The sequence below is a fragment of the Elgaria multicarinata genome, chromosome 6 (genome assembly GCF_023053635.1).
Source record: "Elgaria multicarinata webbii isolate HBS135686 ecotype San Diego chromosome 6, rElgMul1.1.pri, whole genome shotgun sequence".
In the NCBI taxonomy this organism is placed as follows: domain Eukaryota; kingdom Metazoa; phylum Chordata; class Lepidosauria; order Squamata; family Anguidae; genus Elgaria; species Elgaria multicarinata.
This window is the reverse complement of record NC_086176.1, coordinates 87,661,300-87,683,037: the sequence shown is the minus strand read 5'-3', so window position 1 is coordinate 87,683,037 and position 21,738 is coordinate 87,661,300. Positions and strand designations below refer to the sequence as shown.

Genomic DNA, 21,738 nt, shown 5'->3' with positions numbered 1-21,738 from the left:
TTACTTACTCCTACTTTTGTAGCTTTTGCTGTACTTTGAAGCTTTTGCTGTGCTCTGTGTGATACATTCTCCCCTTCCCTCAAATATCATTTTACTTCGCTGTAAGTTGCTGCTGTTAACGGGGCTTGTTGCCGGCAAGCTGGCTTTTTTATTTTTAAATTTCAGTGGTTTTTTTAAAACTTCTGTATGATTATCACAAGTTTCTCTGCTCTAACATTATTTATTTATTTATTTATTTATTGCACTTATATACCGCTCCCATAGCCAGGGCTCTCTGGGCAGTTTACAGAAATTCTAAAATTAAGATTAAAACGAGTATACAAAATTTAAAATTCTAAAACACAAAACATACACAAAGCATTAAAACTGTTAAAAAAACTAAAACATGTGGGTACATGTGGGTGGGCATTGTGGGTGGTGGACACTACTTCACACTTTTCACTTATATACATTAGCTCCTCAAGGCTTGTGCGTTGGCACCACTTCGCATATCCAGACTTTGAACTCTACTTCCTGCAAAAACACATGACTCTGAGACCCTCTTTCTAATGCCCTGTGTTGCATGCCAGCACTGCGGGACTAAGTTCCAACAAGTGTCTCTGGGTTGTCTGTGCAGCCTCTTTTGCCTCTTTAAGTCATTGCATCCAAGCCAAAGTCTCCAGTCTCAAACAATCTCTCTCTGCCAAAGTCTTCCAATGGTCCAGCCGGGTTGTGCACTTGTGGCGGGGGGGGAATGCATATTGCAGCTCATTGCTTAGTCATGTTCGGTGACTCTTGTGATGAAACTGCGAGGGTTAACTCAGCGGCTCCCAGGTGAGAGAGGGGGGTTGCCCAGCCCGGCTCAAACACACGCCTCTCTTTCTCTCTCTCTCTCTCCAATTTAACCCCTTTGAGTCTAGGTTCTCAACGAACGACAGAAGACTAAACGTAGGGACCAAACAACTTTATTGCACTTAACGCACACTTTTTTAAGGGTTCACATACAAGGATAGACACTTAGGAAGTTTGGGGGGGGGAAACATAGACAAAGGAATAGACACAATTCAGGGAAGCAGAGACTAATATCTTACCCTCCCCCCCTGTTCTCAGTCACACCAATTGGATTCACACTCACTCCCCCGCCAAAAGCACTCCCCAGCTGTAACTCGGCAAGGTCCCTTGCCCCAGTACCCAAACCTAATACTACAACAAAACAAACACTTAGCACTATGACTCGACCTAATCGTCGCTCACTTTGACTCAGCTCAATAGCCACTCAAACTAGACTCCTTCCCTCGGTGCCACGTGGAGCTCTACCATCCAGCCGGCCTGGCCTGGATGCTCCTTGCTCACACACGCACACACCGGACTCCAACACCCACAGGAAAGAGGCCGAACCCTTGGGTGCCCAAGCTTTTATCTCTTTTAGGGCACCTAAGTCGCCCAATCCACCCCAGCCAATCAGAATCCCTCAGAAGCACCCAACCTCACCCAAAGGGAGGGGGAACACTCCCAGAGCCTGCACAGCTGCAGCTAGATACTTTTCAGACACAGAATGTACTCCCACCGGTTCCACTCCCTTTTGGACACAAAGAAGCCCATCTCCTCCCTCCTGGGATGAGAAGTTAAGTTGTTCCTTAAAGGGACCATGGGCCAAGCCCATGACAACTCTTACTTTGAAAACCTCCACTGCCAGCTGCCTCCACCTTTTCTCCTCCTGCTCAACCACTTGACTCTGAAGCACTCTTAAAACACTCTTGGTGGCAAGCCAGCCTTTCAGGACCAAGCTACAGGTGCATCTGGGTTGCCTTTAGCCTCTCTCTGCCTTATGCCTGCCAGCAGATGCCTCCAGCCTCAAACAACCCCGCCCTCTCTCTGCCAAAGTCTCCCAAAGATCCAGCCAGGCTCTGCACTTCTACCCTGTGGCCGTGGGTAGGGTGCCAGCTTATAGCTTAGTCACATCCGGTGACACTTTTTTTTTTAAAAAAAACCCTCCATCAGCTGCCTCTGCCTGCACCAATACTGTAAGACGCTCTTAAAAGGCTCTGTGTGGCACGCTATCCTCTCAGGGCTCAGCTACAGCCATCTCTGAGTTGTGTCTTCAGTGTAACGCTGTCTCTAAGAGATATGCCAGCCAGCCAAAGCCGCAAATCTATCTTTTTCTGTGACACACACTTCAAATGTTCTGCATTGCATGCCATCAGTGCAGACAGAACCTAGCTCCCAAGTGAACAAAGTGAAGTGGAAGGGAAGGGGTAGCGAAGCAACGACATGTCAGGTTCCAACATTCACATCTGCAAAGATGGGAGCCTCTCTCTCAACTGGCACCTCACTGTTGGTCGTGAGAGTTTTTCTCTAAGGATGACCCTTCATCGCCCATGATGTGGAACTCTGAGAAAAAGGCCTCTGGCCCATTCTGTTTTGCCCTGTGGGCTGCTTTGACTGACCTCTCCTTTCCCACATTTTGATCTGTGGACACCTCGCCTCTGCTGAGCTCCAGGTGCCCAACTGTCCAGCAAATCTGCAACAGGAAAGGTGCCGTGCTCACCCAACACTTCTTAGCTAAAAACTGGAGATGTCTTTGATGCCAAGGGCTGAAACTTCTCAAGGTGAAGACCCTGAAGAGGAGGTTTGACAACGTGAGTTTGAAGGATATGACTCCAGTGGGTTTTAAAAATAATAATTTTAAAACCTCAAACGTAAAAAAAATCCTAAAAATCAACTGATGAACAGATCTGATTCAAACTTGGCATGGCTAAAGCTCTCAGAGCTATCATGGTGTCAAGTTGCATCTCTTCATCTGTAGAAATGATGGAGGTATAAGCATTTTTGATAATTCCCATTAAAGTAAAGCTACCCTTTGGGTGGGGGAGGATGGGGAAAATCTGGATTTTTCTTCAAATTTCATAATTACCCCCCTTCCTGGATTTGTTACCAAAACATAGAATATATTTCTGGGAGGGAAACTGTTCTCTAGTTCTGAATGGCAGAATATTGCAGATCTGTTTGGTGACCTGAGTGGGGGTTGCGTCACCATTTTCAATTTCTCTGGTGCCGTTCTGTTAGTTTCTGTTGAAATTTGAACGTTGGGTTAATACTTCTAGTACAGGCATGGGCAACCTCTGCCCATTTTAGAAGCTTACTTTCAGCATGGAGCATTTCCAGGAGGGAAGTATATGTGTGTGTGTGTGTGCACACACACAGAGTATATGTGGCATATGTGAGCAGTGTGTGGGCAGTGCTGGTGTGTGGTGTTGGTGTTGGGTTTGTGTTGGGTCTGGGCAATCACGTTGGAGGCCACATGCAACAGAGGAGTGGCCCCCATCATATTTGCCCAGAACCAGTTCAGCCTACAGGCTAAAAAGAATTCCCCACCACTGTTGTAATTTAAGCTTCTGACTATGTTTTGTTTAATTTACAGATAATTTATTAAGTCTGACATGGAAACTATTTACACTGAGTTTGACATGAAGATTTTGTTCTAATGACAGTACATCTTATGTTTTGTGCTCTTTATTGCAGCTGTTCTTGTCATTAGTGAATTGTTTTTATAATGCTTGTTCTTCCCAAGCTTGTAGCATTGTGTAGAGTTTAAATTTTTCCAAGATTTACGCTTGTATTTTCCCAGTAATACACTGGGGAAACTATATTTTTTTCTTGGATAGCTTTCTGAGAGCTGTGTGTGTGCTTTGCAGAGAAAATGTGTGTTGTTGAGAATAATTTTGCCTACATTTATAATATCACAGTTTAATTTTAAAGCAAATCTACATATTAGTTGCTCTTGCATTTAACGTGACTGTTGTTAAAAGGCAAAATAGCAGGTAAGAAAGCCTGATCAGGATAGGAACTGTTGCAGGTGGGGAATGAGAATCTAAACCCTTTCCCCTCAGCTATGTTCAATGAAAATCTCACCCCCAGAACTGCTATATGTATTGGCTCCAGCACTGTGGTGGCCACAATTCCCAGTGGAAATTACCCTTGTAGATTTGTATTTTTTTTCCATTTGTAACTTGCAGTAATGCACAAAAGCTCACAAACAACTCACTAATTTTGTCTGCTACTAAAGCATAGATTTCAGAACCTGTATATTTCAATGTACCGGAAAATGAATGCTGTATGATTTTTCTCTCCTTCGTACACCGCCCCACCCCCCCGTTATATTATATAAGGCCTAAGAATTCACAGTCAAAGGAAAGACCTCAAATTCAGAGCTTAACAATAAGAAAAAATATCAAACTCTGATTATGTACATCCAGAAAGGAATGTCTATCTGTATGGAGAAAAACACAAAAAGATTTTGATGGCTAGCCTTCAAGAAAACCACTTGTCAGGGGAACAGGCTAGGGGCAAGAGAGCCTTTGATCTTGGTGAGCAAGAATGCTCAGGAAGGAAGATTGCATTACAGCGGTTAAATTAGGTGGCTAGAAAAACATAGAATATATTTCTGGGAGGGAATCGATGTTCTCTAGTTCTGAATGGCAGAATATTGCAGATCTGATTGGTGACCTGAGTGGGGGTTGCGTCACCATTTTCAATTTCTTGGTGCAGTTCTGTTAGTTTCTGGTTTTTTCCATGGGCAAAGCTGCTTCCCCACTGCAGTTACTTTTGCTCCCGTTGCCCTTTCCTGTCCTTCTAGAATGCAGTAGCAGCTAACCCCAGCTTCGAGATTGAGAATATATTCCTTTCAAATACCTCCAAATCAACAAGCTTTTGTGCTACTTTATTCCAACTGCTGGTAGATTTTTTAAAAAAAGAATAAGGAAGGTTTGCTTTGTAAATTTACTAACTGGATGCTTCCGGATGAGGCTTTTATTGTGCAATTGCCCTGCCTTGGTCATGGAATTTTACAGAAGATCCAGATGTCATTGTCTTAAATTTTTAACTCACTTGTTTTTCCCACAGCTGCTTCTGTCTTATCAGAAAACCTCCCATTAAAATGCAGTCCACATTTTCCTGTTTGTGCTGAATATGCATTTGACCATACCTGTTTAGCCGCAGAAACCTGCTGAAATTAACTTGTGATTTGTGGATTATTACCTGTTACTAATAAGAGGGATGTAATGTGCAATGTATTCCTGACACATTGTAGAATAATTTTATCTGAAGGAAAAATTGCAAATTGGTATTCAATGAATGATCTAAGATGTCTAATGGAAAAAGACTAAGGGGGGTTCCTTGATTATAGTAATTGTTTAACTACTGGATCAGGTTACCTAGGAGAAATGATAGATTTACCATGATTTGCAGACTTCACAACTTGACAAGACTTTCTTTAAACGTTTTGCAGTCAAAAGGACTTGTTTGTGTTCATTATAGTTACAAATCCTTTTGCTTCAGGATTAATTTTTAAATAAAATCTAATGTAAATCTGAGTTCTAGTCCCCATTCAGCCATGGAAACCCACTGGGTGACTTTGGGCCAGTCACACACACTCAGCCCAACCCACCTCACAAGGTTGTTGTTGTAAGGATAAAATGGAGTGGAGGAGAATGATGATTATGTACTCTGCCTTGAGTTCCTTGGAGGAAAAAAGGTGGGATATAAATGCAATAATAAATAAAATAAATAAGTCATGTGATCATTGAAAGACTAAGTAATAAAGATTAGTGAAGAAACTGTGGACATGAGGGTATCCTAATATATCTTATTAGGTACATTATCTTCAGGTTTGCTTGAATGGGTTTCTAATATTATATATATTATGTAGCAGTAAGCCTATATACATCCTCTTCCTTGGCTTATACCACTTCAGTAACCAATATTGTATAAACAAAATTCCCTAAAATAACTTAACTAAAATTTAACATAATGGAAAAACAGGAAAAATATGAGCACAAATACTAGAGACTGTAAGAAGTATTCTTTGTGTATTGAATCAGAACAAAATGCTGGAGATGGAGCTGTATTTTGTCAAGTAATATTCCCATGAAAACCTTACCAAACTTTTTTTTTTGTATGTCTGACTTCATTCAGTTCCCTAAAATACCAATAATCTTGTTATCTTTCCTAAATATCATAAACCATCTGATATTGTATGTGTTGGCCAGGATTCAGTGAACTCTTTAGACAAACAAGAAGTCTGTGCTTTCCCCCCTCTTTGAACAGCTGACTCTTGTGCCTTGCTGCAAACAGCTTTACAAATTTCCTTGTTTTTCAAAAGCAGTTGGCAATGTAGCATGGGGAGCTGCTGTACAAGAAAAACAACTCCATAGTCATTGACTGATGAAATTATTTTCACAGTTCTTTGAATCCTGGCCATTGTTAGCAATGAATTCAAGTCATAAAGGAAAACTAAAGACAGGGTTTTTTTTTTTACACCTACCCCCTTTCCCTGCAAAAAAAGTGAAAAAAGGGAGGGGAGAAGTATATACATAAAGATATAAAAATATTGATGGCGATCAGTGTTGTTAAAAGTCATTTACAAAATAGAAAAATATTACATTTTACAAAAAGTAAATACTAAGCTTACTATTAAATATGTGTATAAGCCTGTTTAGTCCTGCAGTCAGTTTCTAAACTCAGTCAACCTCGTCTACCAGATACAAATATGAGTATTTTTATACACTACCTACTAAACTTAAGCATTTAACTTTTCCCAAATGAAAATAAAATTACTCCACTCTGTCAGTAACTCAATCCTTTCTTCTCAGTCATGGGCATTTTATTTTTGTTTCCTACTTCATTTTTGTGCAGTTGGGACAGAGCAACGTAGAAAAGGAGCAATACTGAGAACAAGAAAAGAAGACAAAATTGACCAGTGCAGAGGTTCCTATACCCCATACTTACATTCACGAACTTTCAGTTGCCCCTCATAACAAAGAACCTATGTGCCAGAGGTGGGGAACCTCTGGCTTTCCAGATATTGTCAGACTACAACACCTATCACCTCTTACCTTTAGCCATGTTGGCTGGTGCTGTTGTGATTTGGGTTCCAGCAACATATGGAGGGCAGCCAGTTCTCTATATGGACATATTTAAAATACAGTCCCTATATAGCTGAAAAATGGAAAATGTGCAACATGTACACAGTGTGAAAAAGAGATGCAAGACCTAGTTGAAAGAATGAAACAGTTCAAATAATACTCTAGATGTAAAATAACATGTTTTAGTGGCCAGATTGTATTGTTGTTTAGAAACTACATGAAATACTAAATGGGAAACTACATTTAAATAAAATATTTAAATCAGCCTTTTTTTAACGTATCAATCATACGAACATAAGAGCCATGCTAAATCAGACCAAGGGTTCATCTAGTCCAGTATTCTTTTTATACAGTGGCTAACCAACTGTCAACAGGAAACCCACAAGCACAACATAAGCTCAACAGCACTCTCCTGCCCATATTGATGGTAATATGATCCCTGTGGGTTCTCTCTTAGAACCTTGATTTTCTGGTGTTTTCAGTCTTGTTGAGAACCTCCACAGAGACAGGAGGCTCTCTTCAGAAAGCCACCCCCCTTGAATGGAGAGGGTGACAGAAATGTGTAAGAAGGGGTGGGGTTAAAGAGCTGCTTCTCCTTTTCCATTTACTCTGTTCGATTACAGAGTGCTTGGATAGGGCTTAATTAATACGTTTTGAACCAAGATCCAGTAGATGGGTTTGGGAATTCTACTAAAAAAAAGTAGATTCTGCAAGCCTGTAGTCTTCCCCCTGCCCTGTACCTAGAATTGAGGACAGGGACACTTTTCCTCTTACAGCAATTGGGGATTCCTGATCGAAAAGTGGCTGGCCTTTCCCAGGGTTAAGAACAACCTCTTGACAGCATTGTAATCTTCACTGCCTTAATACTTTAGCATCATACTTTTAAACTGATCTCTGCAGCTGAAATGGCTGGAAATGTTTTTGTTTTGTTTTTGCTTCGAGAGAGAATGTGGGGGAAGCTTTCCTAAGTTGGAACCTCGTATTGAGGGCCCAACACATAGTTCGTGGAGGCCTACTCTTGAGCTAGACAAAATATTCACTTTATATCACTGATTAAGAATGTTGATATGGAAATGATACATTCAGATGCCTTTTTGATTTTTTAAAATTATGAGTTACTTTTACATCTCATTTATTTCTTGCAGTTATTTAAGTTATTGTAGATTTTTCTGATGAATCTTTCTAGTATAAGTGATTTATTATCGCCTTATAGTAGTAGTAAGGAAATCGAATGACGCTTTTCCTTAAAAGAAAATTGAGGGCAGGAATCAACAGGCATCATCACTAATTTTTACCAAGGAAATCACTCCCTGTGCAAATGTCTAAGTAAACAAACTGCTTCCTGTAAAGAAATTTACAATAACACAACAGTTTTGTAGTTGGATTTTTAAAAAACTAAACTTAGTTTGGCAGATGATAAGTTAAGGGATATGAGTAGTATATTTGCTAGGAAATTGTGGTAGTACTGCGAAGATATTTTGCATTTGATGAAGTGGATAGGGCCCATTAAAGCTCATGCCAGAATAAATTTGTTAGTCTTTAAGGTGCCACAAGACTCTGCCAGTATTCATGAATAGCTGCTTTTCTTGCTAATGTTTCTCTAAATTTGTGGAATAAAATGGAGTTCCGCTATACCAGCTATAGCCATGAGATAGACCGTGTATGACATAGACCAGAAAGTGAGCAGCTTATGGTCCTCCATATGTTTTGGCCTACAACTCCCATCAGCTGTAGCCAGTATAACAAATGGTGAAGGATGATGGTTGTAAACCAAAACATCTGGAGAACAAGTTTCTCATCCCTGCTATAGATTCTGTGCAATGATGCAACACTGTAGGAACTGTGGGCTAGGCAGCTGCTTTTACTAGAAAGCCCTACTCCTGTACTGTGGTGTTTAGACCATTGTGTATTGTAACACAGATGGCTGCAAGGCATGGCTCTTCCCTCTGCTCTTTCCTTGCTTACTCAGCATATTCTACATATCACTTTACTTGTTTCCTCTCCTCCCCCAATTTCTATATTGGGTTTTCTCTTATATTTCTTTATGAATGTTATGCCAATTAGTGTTTTATTTATTTGTACCCCGTCTTTCTACCAAGAAAACCCCGTGCCTGGGTCCAGCTCCAGCTGAGAGCCCCCTCCCTCCTGCTACCAACTGTCTCTGCAGAGGCCACCAGTGAGGGAGGAAGCGGCAGCCAGGCACCTCTCCACCTGCCTGGGTCCAGCTCCAGCTGAGAGCCCCCTCCCTCCTGCTACCAACTGTCACTGCAGAGGCCACCAGTGAGGGAGGAAGCAGCAGCCAGGCACCTCTCCACCGTGCCTGGGTCCAGCTCCAGCTGAGAGCCCCCTCCCTCCTGCTACCAACTGTCTCTGCAGAGGCCACCAGTGAGGGAGGAAGCGGCAGCCAGGCACCCCTCCATCGTGCCTGGGTCCAGCTCCAGCTGAGAGCCCCCTCCCTCCTGCTACCAACTGTCTCTGCAGAGGCCACCAGTGAGGGAGGAAGCGGCAGCCAGGCACCTCTCCACCGTGCCTGGGTCCAGCTCTAGCTGAGAGCCCCCTCTCTCCTGCTACCAACTGTCACTGCAGAGGCCACCAGTGAGGGAGGAAGCAGCAGCCGGGCACCCCTCCATCGTGCCTGGGTCCAGCTCTAGCTGAGAGCCCCCTCCCTCCTGCTGTCAACTGTAACTGCTGAACTTTACAACTAAGATTGTAGTGCCTGAATTTGCTTTCCTTTCCCCCCTCCTCCTCCTCCCTCCCAATCCCCTTTCCTTTTGTGTCATGTCTTTTAGATTGTAAGCCTGTGGGCAGGGACTGTCAAGAAATACTTTTGTAAGCCGCCATGAAAGCCTTTTTTTGGCTGAATGGCGGCAGAAAAATCCTTAAATAAATAAATAAAAAATAAATAGTCAGTGTAGACTGTTTCCTTTTTCTCTTCCCATCACCTACTAGTTTTCTTGTCAAACTTCATATCTCTACATCTATCTCTCACCTCTGTCTATTTTGTTACTAGAATAGGTATTTGTTTCTAGATAGTTTTATATTTATTTTTTGTGATGTAGAGATTTGTTTCTTTTTGTTAGAAAAAGCTTTGTCTAATATGATATGTAGTAACCCTCTTACTACAGTTTTGGAGATCTCCTATTCAATGCACCAGTACCTCAGACTTAACTTTCTGGCTGTTTACTTGGTACACTTATTTCATAGAGACAATGGAAAGAATCTAAATTCCACTTCAGGAGTATATGACTCCTGTGAGGAAGGGTCATGGCTCAGTGATAGAACACACATTTTGCATGCAGAAAGTTCCAGGTTATATCCCTGGCATCTCCAGGTAGGGCTGGAAAAGATTCCTGCCTGAATCCCTGGAGAGCTTCTTCCAGTTAGTATCAGTAGTACCGGGCTATACGGACTAGTGGCTCTGACTCAGTCCAGGGCAACTTCCTATCATAGAATCATAAAAGGGGCCTATAAGGCCATAGTGTCCACCCCCCTGCTCAGTGCAGGAATTCACATTAAAGCATACCTTGCAGATGGCTGTCCAGCTGTATCTTGAATGTCTCTGGTCTGGGAGAGCCCACTACCTTCCTAGGTAATTGGTTCCGTTGTTGTACTGCTCTTACTGTCAGGGGTAAGGAGTAAATTTTTCCTGACGGCCAGACGGAATCTGGTTTCCTGTAACTTGAGCCCATTATTTTGTGTCCTGCACTCTGGGATGATCCTGGCCCTTCTCTATGTGTCAACCTTTCAAGTATTTGAAGAGTCCTATTGTGTCTCCCCTCAGTCTTTTCTTTTCAAAGCCAAACATACCAGTTCTTTCAGTCTCCTAATAAGGCTTTGTTTCCAGACCCCTGGTCATCCTCATTGCTTGCCTCTGAACCCCCTCCAGCTTGTCTGCATCCTTGAAGTGTGGTGTCCAGAACTGGACATAGTACTCAACATGAGGCCTAACCAGTGCTGAATAGAGGGGAACGAGTACCTCATGCGATTTGGAATCTATACTTCTATTAATGCAGCCCAAAGTAGCATTTGCTTTTTTTGCAGTCACATCACACTGTTGGCTCATATATGGCTTGTGATCTACAACAATTCCAAGATCCTTCTCGCCTGTAGTATTGCTGAGCCAAGTGTCCTCCACCTTGTAACTGTGCATTTGGTTTCTTTTTCCTTTGTATAGAACTTGGCATGTATCCCTATTAAATTTCATTCTGTTGTTTTCAGCCCAGCGCTCCAGCCTATAAAGATCACTTTGAACTTTGTTTCTGTCTTCCAGGTATTAGCTATCCCACCCAATTTTGTGTCATCTGCAAATTTGATAAGCATTCCTTGGACCTCCTCATCCAAATCATTAATAAAAATATTGAAGAGCACTGGGCTCAGGACTGAGCCCTGTGGTACCCCACTTGTTACCTCCCCCTAGTTTGAGAAGGTACCTTTGATAAGCACTCCTTGAGTCCGATTCTGTAGCCAATTGTGGATCCACCTAATAGTTGTTCTATCTAGCTCACTTTTAGCTAGTTTATTAATTAGAATATCTTGGGGCACTTTGTCAAAAGCTTTTCTGAAGCCAAGATATATTATATCCATAGCATTCCCACAGTTCACAAGAGAAGTTAGCTGATCAAAAAAATGAGATCAGATTAGTCTGGCAAGATTTATTTTTTTTAAAAAAATGTTCTTGACAATTCCACGTTGGCTTCTAGTAATCACTGCATTGTTTTCAAGGTGCTTACAGATTGACTTCTTTATAATCTGCTCCAAAATTTTCCCAGAGATTGATGTCATACTAACTGTCTATAGTTCCTAGGTGCTTCCTTTTTGCCCTTTTTGAAGATAGGGGCAACATTAGCCCTCCCCCAGTCATCCAGAACTTCACCTGACTTCCATGATTTTACAAAGAGTTCTTCTACCAGCTCCTTTATTACTCTAGGATGCAGTTCATCGGGCCCTGGAGATTTGAACTGGTTCAAAGAAATTCGGCGTTCCTTGACCATTTGTTTATCAATCTTAAACTGTAATCCTTCTTCAGCTTGTACTTCTCATTTGCCAGGGGAGGCAGGGGAGTCATAAACCCTTTTTTGGGAGAAGACTGAGCCAAAGTAGCAATTGAGCACTTCTGCTTTTTCTCTGTCAACTGTTATCATTATGCTATCCTCATTGAGTAGTTGACCCACCATTTCTGTCCTCTGTCTTTTATTGTGCATATACCTGGGAAAAAATCTTTTTTTGTTGCTTTTAACATCCCTCACTAACATCTCATTCTCAGCTTTAGCCTTTCTGATGCTATTCCTGCACTTCTGTGCGACCTGTCTGTATTCTTCTTTTACAGCCTGACCTTCTATTTCCTGTTTTGTTTTCAGCTCATCGCTAAGCTTTTTGTGAAGCCTCATTGGCTTCTTCTATTGGCTTCTACTTTTTTCCTTGTTGGAATTGTTTGTATTAATGCCTTTAAAATTTCCTTTTTTAGAAATTCCCACCCATCTTGGACTCCTTTTCTTATTAGGGTCACCTGCCATGGGATCTTACTTATCATTGTTCTGCGTTTATTAAAGTTGGCTTTCCTAAAATCCAGAGTATGCTTATGGCTACACTCAGCTTTTGCTTCCATTAAAATCAAGAACTCAAGTATGACATGGGCACTTTCCCCCAGAGTTACTGTAACTGGCACTTTGAAGTCCCCCATTACTACTACATCGTACCTCCTATGTTCTTGAGTTGGTGGTGTTAACTTGATAATTCCAGTTGAGTTTTAAAAATAAAACTCAACTTTAGTCCTATGGATGGCAAACAATTTAGACAAAAAAAAAAGGCTAGAGGATAAGACAAAGCCCTAGGAGAATAAGCCCAGAATAATTGTTTTTCGGCTCATGATTTTTAACTCTAGGCTTAAAAATATGCTAGTTTGCATTTGTAGTTTTGTAGTTTAATGTAACAGAGGGGAAAATGAGGTCTAATTGAGTATGGGTCAAAGTACATAGACCTGAATGAACAATTAGCTTCTTGAAGGCTGCATTGTATATGGTGAATTAAGCCATTTTAGGTAGCTTAGAAATTCATTGGTGACAGAGTAGGAATAGATTTTATAAATGAACTGAACCGAGCTGACTTAATTAGTATTCCTGCTAAATACAAAAATCTCCATCCTAAGCATACATATTCTCTTCTACAGATTAAAGCATTTTACACTAACCAAATTATGATAGTGTCAACAGACTGTGAATAGGAATGCTTCTCTTTAATATGTTCTTAACATTTCCCCCTAAGATTGAAAGTGACTTTGAACGTGACTATGATTTTACCCTGTGTCTATGGCTGTAAACTGTATGTTTTTGGGTTTTGTATATAATTCAGTGTTTAAAATCAAGAATGAGGTATGTAAAATATGTTAATGACTGTTTATAAATATAAGCTATTCTAAATATATTACGGTCAACTTATTATTAGTGTTTGTCTTTAGTATATGATAAAGGAGTATTCAGCAGTTTTACAACCAGATGTAAATACAACCAGATGAAATACAAAAACTGGTCAGATTTTCAGCATTTGTCTGAAATGCTTATCATATATTTTTGGTACCAGAGAATAACCTTGCAAATACAGTTTAGTGAATTGTCACTTACTCCCTACTCCACTTGCCCTGTGAGTTTGTTATCCTGGTAGTGAGACAGAAGACTTAAGTAAGAAATAGTTGGATAAAAGCCTATGCGGCAGGGTTTTGCTATTTTATTGTTTTACTCTGTACAGCACCATGTACATTGATGGCGCTATATATATATAAATAAATAAATAATAATAATAATAATCAGCATGGGTTGGTCACTTTTTTTTCCACCTGGAGACAAAGCAGAGAAGAATCGCAGTAGATGTACTTCTCACTGAAATGGCAATGTAGAAAATCAGAAGTGAAATATTTTGCTACTGAAAAAAAAATGCATCTCTTGGGAAAAAAGATATGCAAATGCACTTCAAATGGAACCAAGAATGGAGAAGGAATTTTTAGATGGGTCTTAATGGCTCCCATTAAGAAAAGGACAAAATAAATAGGTTGCATTGTAGATTATTGTGATTATTGGGGATGAATAGGAATGAATGGCTGCCAGCTCTTCCTTTGAAGAAAATACTGCAGTTGATGATAACCCATGGGATGATCATTGTGTTCATATTATTTTTCTCTAGCTTCTCCCCCTCATTAAAGCAGCTCCAAAGTTGTAGACCAAGGACCAGTGCGTTGCGAAAGGTTCCCCTCTGTCCAAATTCTACAGGAACTGTATTCGGAAGGGCAGAAGAAAAATGGGATTAGAGAGCCTAGGCTTTAGGCTTAGAGGATGCAGTTGCCTTGGTGAATAGGGGACAACACCAGTCTGGAAAAGCAAGCCTGAATGTGCTCATTTGGCCTGAAACAACAACCTCAGTGCTCATTGAGGTTGTTGCCATTTTGTAAATGGAAAAAGGGATAGAATCAGGCCTTCTGCCATTTGGGGACTATGAGTTGTGAGGTGAGGTTGTGGCGAGCACGACAGAAGTTAGAAAGTAGGGAGTGGGATTATGGGAAAATCTTGAACCCTTCCCATACTTTCCTATCTTGATTAGTGTTTAGCTCTGCCTTCCCTAACACAATACCTATAGGCACCGTGACGTTCACAGACCCCTACCTTGGGTCCCACCAGGGCCATGCTCGAATCAGATGTAAAACATATTTTGGGGCTGTAGCTGGCCTACCGCTGCCTGCCATCCTCATTTCTTAGAAATGTTTCTGGTCCTTCATTTCCTTCATTCTTGGAAATGAAGATGGTGACTGGCTGAATGCTAGGCACTTCGTTTTGCAGTGTACCTCGCCTATTATTATTTTTAAAGCATGTGTGTGTTTGTGTAAAAATATTTCAAACTATTAGAAGTACAGATACTTGGAAAGCTTTGATAGCAATCTGATAAATATTTGGTTTTGTTAAAAATATCTAAAATAGTGAGGACAAATTCTCCTTCTGGATATAATCTAAATATATTTTCTTTCGTGCATATTATTATAGAAATTTTGTTTTAGTTAGTTTTAAAATATACCTAAGTTTCCAGATGCATAGAATTGTTCCTACTTTGTTAATTATAGTAGAGTGCCATCTGGTGGATTTTCTATTTCTCTCCACCAAAATGGAGATTAGCTCATATGAAACTCTGGATTCAATCAGGGGTGTGTTTTGATGTCCCAAACGCTAAACCTGAAGTGAACCTTAAGCATTTTTTTTATAGTTTGCTGAATGGGCAGCAGTTCCATATATTATTATGATGCAGAATGAAGGCAATTGAGTTAATTCTAAATATTTTAGGTGCTTTTACATGTATTGCATATATGTTTGTGTCTTCAGATTTATGAATACCATAGAATTCATAGCAAAATACGTCTTGTGTTTTGGTTACTTGGAGACAGTTCTTCGTCACTACATGTGACCAGACATGTGGCAATTAATATGCATGTTTTGGAGAATCTACAATTTCCCTTAGTACACGATTTTAAAACTTTGTTGGGTTTCTGAGCGTTACTATGATATTTTATTTTTTGTTCACAAATGTCAGGCCAGACTTTCTGAGACACTCTGGCAGCTTGACACAGAACACAAATAACAGTGAAAGTTTTTATTGCAGAGGATCACATTATACAGACCAACTTTCCAGAGTTCTCAGCAAAGCTTATGTGTATAGACCCCAATAAATAGGATAGCCTAGGTAGATGCTATTAGCATGTAGCTTTGTTCAAGAGAAAGTTCCAAGGCTAGAGTCCACACAGAGTCAAAGTAACAGTGTTAACAATATAAGATTCAAAGTAGACAAAGGTTCAAGATTTATGAAAATTCAAGGCATGAAAGCGTTCCAGGCAATTAAGAAGAGCCAGCACTGGCTCTTCAGTCTCTGCATTGGCTTAAATACAGGGGAAGGGCTGCTAAAGCTCCTCTTTTGACTATATATCCTGATGGGAATCTGTTCTATAAGCAAGCTCTTTGTATAAGGGCGCGTCTCTGTTCTTAGTTGATGCCTTAACCTGGGAGATGCCTTCTTCCCATGGAATCTTCCTCCTGCTTGGTTCTCACAAACTCAGGCTGTCAATTAAAGGCCTCCCTCAATGCTGAATCTTGCAGCTGTGCCTGCCAGGGAGTATTACCCTCCTTTCACCTGCAATCAGGTGAGAAGCTAGGCAGAGCTGAGCTCTCCGGTGCTGAGCTTCCCATGACTGTACTGGGCTCCAAATCATCCTGCTCTAACTATGAATTAGATTTTGACCCCAACGTCTGACCCATAGTGGCCTAGGCCTACCAACAAACCACTTCAATTTTTCTCCTACTGCATCTCATAGCTGGGATCTTGCTTGTCACTGGGCTGAGTCCTTTGACGCTCAGCATAGATATAGGAGCAATCTCCAACCCCTAGATCCAGTCTAGAGAGAAAGGCTGGGGGTCATTTTGTTGCTCTCACTAGAGGGCAATGAAACACTTGCTATGGTGAGCAGAAATGTGGATTCCTGCTAAAATTGGTAGTCCACACATATAAACACACAATAAAATACTAGTTAACCTATCCAAAAGTTACAAAATCCAGATAGCTATGTAATGCTGGACCCTTAAGTTGCAGCTGGAAGGGAAAAAAGGGCATGGACAAACAGAAGGGCCTTTTTGGGAAAGAACTTGGCAACTTCATTGGAGGAAGGAAGAAACATACAGCAAAACCATGACCACCCTTTGTTGGTACCCCTGATCTAATTATCCAACAACTTCTACTATACAAAAAGCTCCTATTCACAACATGCTGAAGGTGTACTTTGTTATTTTTCTCCCATTCCCTTCTGCAATATCTGTGGCTTAATTTGAGGCATGGATTGTTCTGTTCCCATAGTAGTTCTTGCTACCAGAGCTCAGTCCAAGAACACATGCAGTGATAGCCCACATACTTGTGGAACCGAAAACTTTAAAATGATAATTAAAAACTTTTCTAATCTTGGGACTCTAAAACCTTCGGCTGGACAAATAAAAAGGAAAGTCATAACACTTGAATGTGTAGTTGGTATTTCTAGCACTCCTCCGCTTATTTCAAGTGGTTAACACATATACTCAGATGCTCAAACCAGCCTTATAATCACAACAATCTAGTTCACATAACACAACAATCCACGGTGAGTTCAGCTAGGTTTGTTTCAGAGCAGCTTGTCGTGACATACGAACACAACATGGTGGCTTCAGTGTGGTTTTATTAACCACACAAGCCACCTGAGAACCCATGGTGACGGTAGCTTGTTTTCAGAGGGACTTGTTGGGACATACGAACCTGACACAATGGCTTGTGCCAAAGGGTTCCAGAGTCGCTTGGCAAGAAACCCAATTGCTCCATTTCCAGCTTCGCAACACCTGCATGCCCAATTCTAGCTAGCTTACAGGCACTGCTCACTCTGCAGGAACAGGAGATTTATGTAAATTGAGCAGTGATTGGCCATTAAAGGTAATGCACATTAGCACTAATGTGCACATTCATTAATGAGAATTTGCAAAAATCTACTCAAAAGTAAAAAAAGTTAAAAATGTGTGAACTCCCTCATCCACATTTTCACGCTTTAACCTATCCAGGGTGGGGATGGGGGATGTATATTTTTGTTCTGTGGTTTTTATAATTAAAAAAAACACCAAATCACATAAATGTCACAGTTGCTGCTCAATTTGCAAATTCCCCTGTTTCTGCAGAGCAAGAACAGCGATCACAAATAGAAACTGGTATTGGGCATGTTTGCATTGTCAGCCTGCAAAGGTGTGCTGTAGAGGTCACTAGGCTATGTGCCAGAGTAGACAGGCGGAAACAGACTATGACAAATCAAGGAGTTCCTGATCATCTGATGGAGCAGTGCAGCGACCAATTAAACAAGCCACTGTGGTTTGTTTTCAGGGTGGCTTATCATGATGTGTGAACTGGCCCAATGGCTTTACCACTGGAGTTGGATGCTGCTCCTTCCTTTCCTCAGTCAGGACTGAATTTGAACCACAGGACTTGTTTTCAGTGCCAGGGCTCAGCCAAACAATGAGATAACATCGGAGCCTGGTGCAGATGCTTTATCACTAAATAGCTATAATTAGCCAGCAAAATATTTATGCTCCAAAGTCCAAGTACATTGTAGACAAAATCAGTGTACACAATCAGGCAAAGCTCATTTCACACTAAAACAAATCAGAAAACACACATACATTTTTACAACACCCTACCAATCCACAACACGTGCAAAACACACTTCTTGCTTCCCAGTACACTATCTACTCCCCTGTCGTCGTCATCATCATCATCATCATCATCATCATCATCATCCTAAAATGCCAACAGTATTGTTTGTAGTTGCAGAAAGTATATTTCATTAGTGAATGAATGAAAATGATTTAGAAGACATAACATTGCCTATTGTATTAGCGTTCTGATTTGTAACAGAGATGGCCCCAACAAAAGCTGATGGACATTACTTTTTTAAAGAGAGTTGAAAGTGGCTCAACAGTTGGGTCTCTTTACACTGTACAGCCATTTATTTTGTCATCTCCTGTCGAACAGGTTCTGTAGCATTTTGAAATGGCAAACAATTTATTTACACTTTTATCTAATTTTTTTCAAAGGTAAAAGTGAAAGATGCACAATAACCAGATATCCCTCTTTCAAACTGTCTTCAACTTCAGGGAGGGAATACATCCCCTTTCTGCTCTAAAAGACTTTGATATTATTCCACCTCCTCTCTTGCTCAAATAGCTTAAGTCTTCTTCCCCCCCATACATATCTGTTGGTTTTGTACAATGTTTTCAGTAGAGAATAAATTAATTTCAGCAACTCCCCCCCCCTTTTTTTTTACAGCTTGATAGCATATTGTCCCCTCCATCTATGCCATTTCGGAAATCCAGTAACCCTGAAGTTTCTTCTGGCCATGGCAAGTCATTGAAGTTTAAAAGGCAGCTCAGTGAAGATGGAAGACCATTTAGAAGAGGAAGCCTTGGAGGAGCTCTGACTGGTAAGGAAAATGGCATGTGGAAACATCAGTGTATTCTTTAAAATATACTTATTCTTGCTTGTGGGCTTTCTGTTGATCACTTTGATCTTCTCCAGCAGTGCTGTTCTGTTCTTCAGTGAATTATTCGGAACTTTTGCAAGTATTTACAAACATCTGTGTCTTTTTTTTTTCATATTCACTTTCTCCATACAACTCATAATTTTAATTTTTTTTATTCATTCCACCTTGTCTTCCACCGCCATCCTAAGCTAAAAAAAATCAGCTGTTTAAAACTTTCCTTATTAAAATGAAGTCAAAACAATATCTGGTCATTTTGAAGCTCTTTTGGCCCTTTGAAAACTAGCTAATTTTTACCCTTTTGGAACTCTGTAGCCGCTCTGGATGTCACTTTAATTTTTTAAATTTTTTTTTTTTGTTTATTACATTTTTATACCGCCCAGTAGCTGAAGCTCTCTGGGCGGTTCACATTTTTTTTTAAAGTATTTGTTTTGCCAACACATGCTGGTGGGGAAGTGCAGTGTGTGTGTATGGCTCAGGGTGTCTCCCAGCCCACCCCTGATCCTAACCCAGACAGAGGACACAGAACATGTCTAGTTCTATTAAATCCTTTTTGAAATTGGCTAATCAGAATTACATACAATACTCTAAATGTGAAGATATTGTCTGTTTTGCACATAACACTAACCCATGGCATGGATTGTTGAATTCTGGGTTGTTGCGGTGTGTGGATGAAGTTGTGCTAATAAAACATTTTTTTTTAACCATGAGCAACTCAAAGAGAAAACTCATGATTTATTATTGGGCTGCAAATTCTTGGTTATTTAAACCATAGGTTATCATTATGTATGAACTCAGAATTGTGGGTTGTTCATGCATTGTTTTGCCAAGCTAAAGAGGCAGCAGGCAAGAGTGGTAATAAAACTCTAGCCACTCTTGCTTGCCCTTTCCCATAACTAGCAGTAATGACGAAGTCTCTTAGGCAACACTAGCCAGGCAGATTGGACCCCCTTCTCCCCTCATGCCCTTATTGCAAAACTGATAATTTGATCCATTTTTACAGATCCACCTTTTAGTTGCTGTCCCTTAGAAACAGTTGTCCATTTCCCTGAAGGATCTGTTGATGGTTGAAGAAGTAGAAATTCTTGAATCAAATTCCCTGTACTTAACCTGCCAATCACACATACCTTTAGCTACTTGCCTGTCTGGAAGCTAGTATTGATCTCTAGAGAGAAGCTTGTCAATCATGTCACTGCATAAAATAGTCCAAGAATTCTAAACAAGTATATTGGGAGATTGATAGCAATTTTTTTCATACTTTATGAAACACTATATATTTTATAGCAAATTCCGTATTGAAATTTATTTATTTATTTTATTTATTTATTACATTACATTAAAAGTTAATTATTACATTACATTTATTTATTACATTACAAAAACAGTAACAGTAAATTATTACATTACAAAAACAGTAAGTTAAATATTCAAATTAATTTATTATTTACGACTGAACTGAACTAAAGCTAAACTGCTAACTTTCCTTAAAATATTGAGTACAGAAAATGAAGCTATACATATTTTTCTGGTCATAGAGGAGCAAAACTAGTTTACTGCAAAGCTCCTTTGCTGCAGTGAATGAGTTTCATGAGCTGAAGTAACTTCAAAGGCTATATACAATCACTTGGGTTTGGGCTTAAATTGTCAGAATCAAGAATGCTCTACAGGCTTAGTCGCCTGTTCTGAGCGGGGAGTTCATGATAGAAACTAATGGCTTTTTAAATATTTTGGAAATGAAGGGCATTTTGTCTAATTTTTTATTTCCTTTCTGTTAATCATTATATAGTATTATTGCATTGTAGTAAGACTTCAGTCATTTTTGTGCTATAACTTTTTATTCATCGTAGTCAGATGTTCTAGGATGCTAACGTGGAAATCAACTAATCTACAAATAAAAAATAACAAAACTTGAGCTTCTTACTATTAATTTACTATGCTGTGTAGCAATGTCAGGTAATAACTAAAGTGAGGGATATACTTCTAACTGACCTGATGAGCCTGTAATCCCTTAATACAATCAGCGATTAGTTTATTTCATTATTTATTTAAAAGATTTATGAGCTACCTTTTAAGGCATACACTCCCAAGGTCGTGTACAAAATTACAAACCACTAAATCTAATAAAAGTGAGAACTGCAGCTCTTTATGCCCACAAAAAGCTCCTGAGGTCCAGCGGGACTCTCCAGAGCAACATTCAATTCAGCTTGAAGGTCTGCAACTGGGTGGGAAAGGAAAATCAAAAAGCACACTTTTGTGTAGAAGTGCTTTGTGCTCATTTGAATCTTGGCCGTTGTGTACTGCTTTATGGGGTGGAGAGAGGCATATCGAGTAGAAAAGCAGCAGGGGAGGCAGATAGCACTTTTCTCTACCCAACACTTAACTTTTCTGCACCAATCTTCCCCACCAAGTGCTGTACAGGATTCATTCCACATGCTGCTACTTAATGGTGTTGGAAGGTCCCCCTTCCACACATGCTAACACATTTTATCTGTGTTTGGAACTCTTCCATTTAGAAAAAAAGACTATTAGCTACTGAGATAGTATTTAACCCTGATAATTCTATGTCATATGTACAAAACATCACTGAACTGTTGCAGGGGATATAGTACATTTGTTGCGTACTACCATCGTATGTAGTGGGAATGTGGATAGTTTTTGGAGGGATCCTAAATTGGCACTATTATCTGTCTTTAGTGGCCCTAATGAACATTTACCAGAAAAGAAATGCTGACTTTAATGTGGTGGTGACTCATCAACTAATAGCAATGA

The 21,738-nt window shown here is 40.2% G+C and overlaps 1 protein-coding gene across 2 annotated transcripts in view; it reads left to right on the top strand.

Annotated features, from left to right (window-relative positions):
• MAST4 (microtubule associated serine/threonine kinase family member 4) overlaps positions 1 to 21,738 on the top strand; it is a 242,288-nt gene that overhangs the window by 14,099 nt on the left and 206,451 nt on the right. For both annotated transcript variants that reach the window (XM_063127992.1, XM_063127991.1), the window contains exon 2: positions 18,759 to 18,912. In XM_063127992.1, the coding sequence (XP_062984062.1) occupies positions 18,786 to 18,912 (127 nt within the window). In that variant the 5' untranslated portion in view covers positions 18,759 to 18,785. The remainder of the gene's footprint in view (positions 1 to 18,758; positions 18,913 to 21,738) is intronic.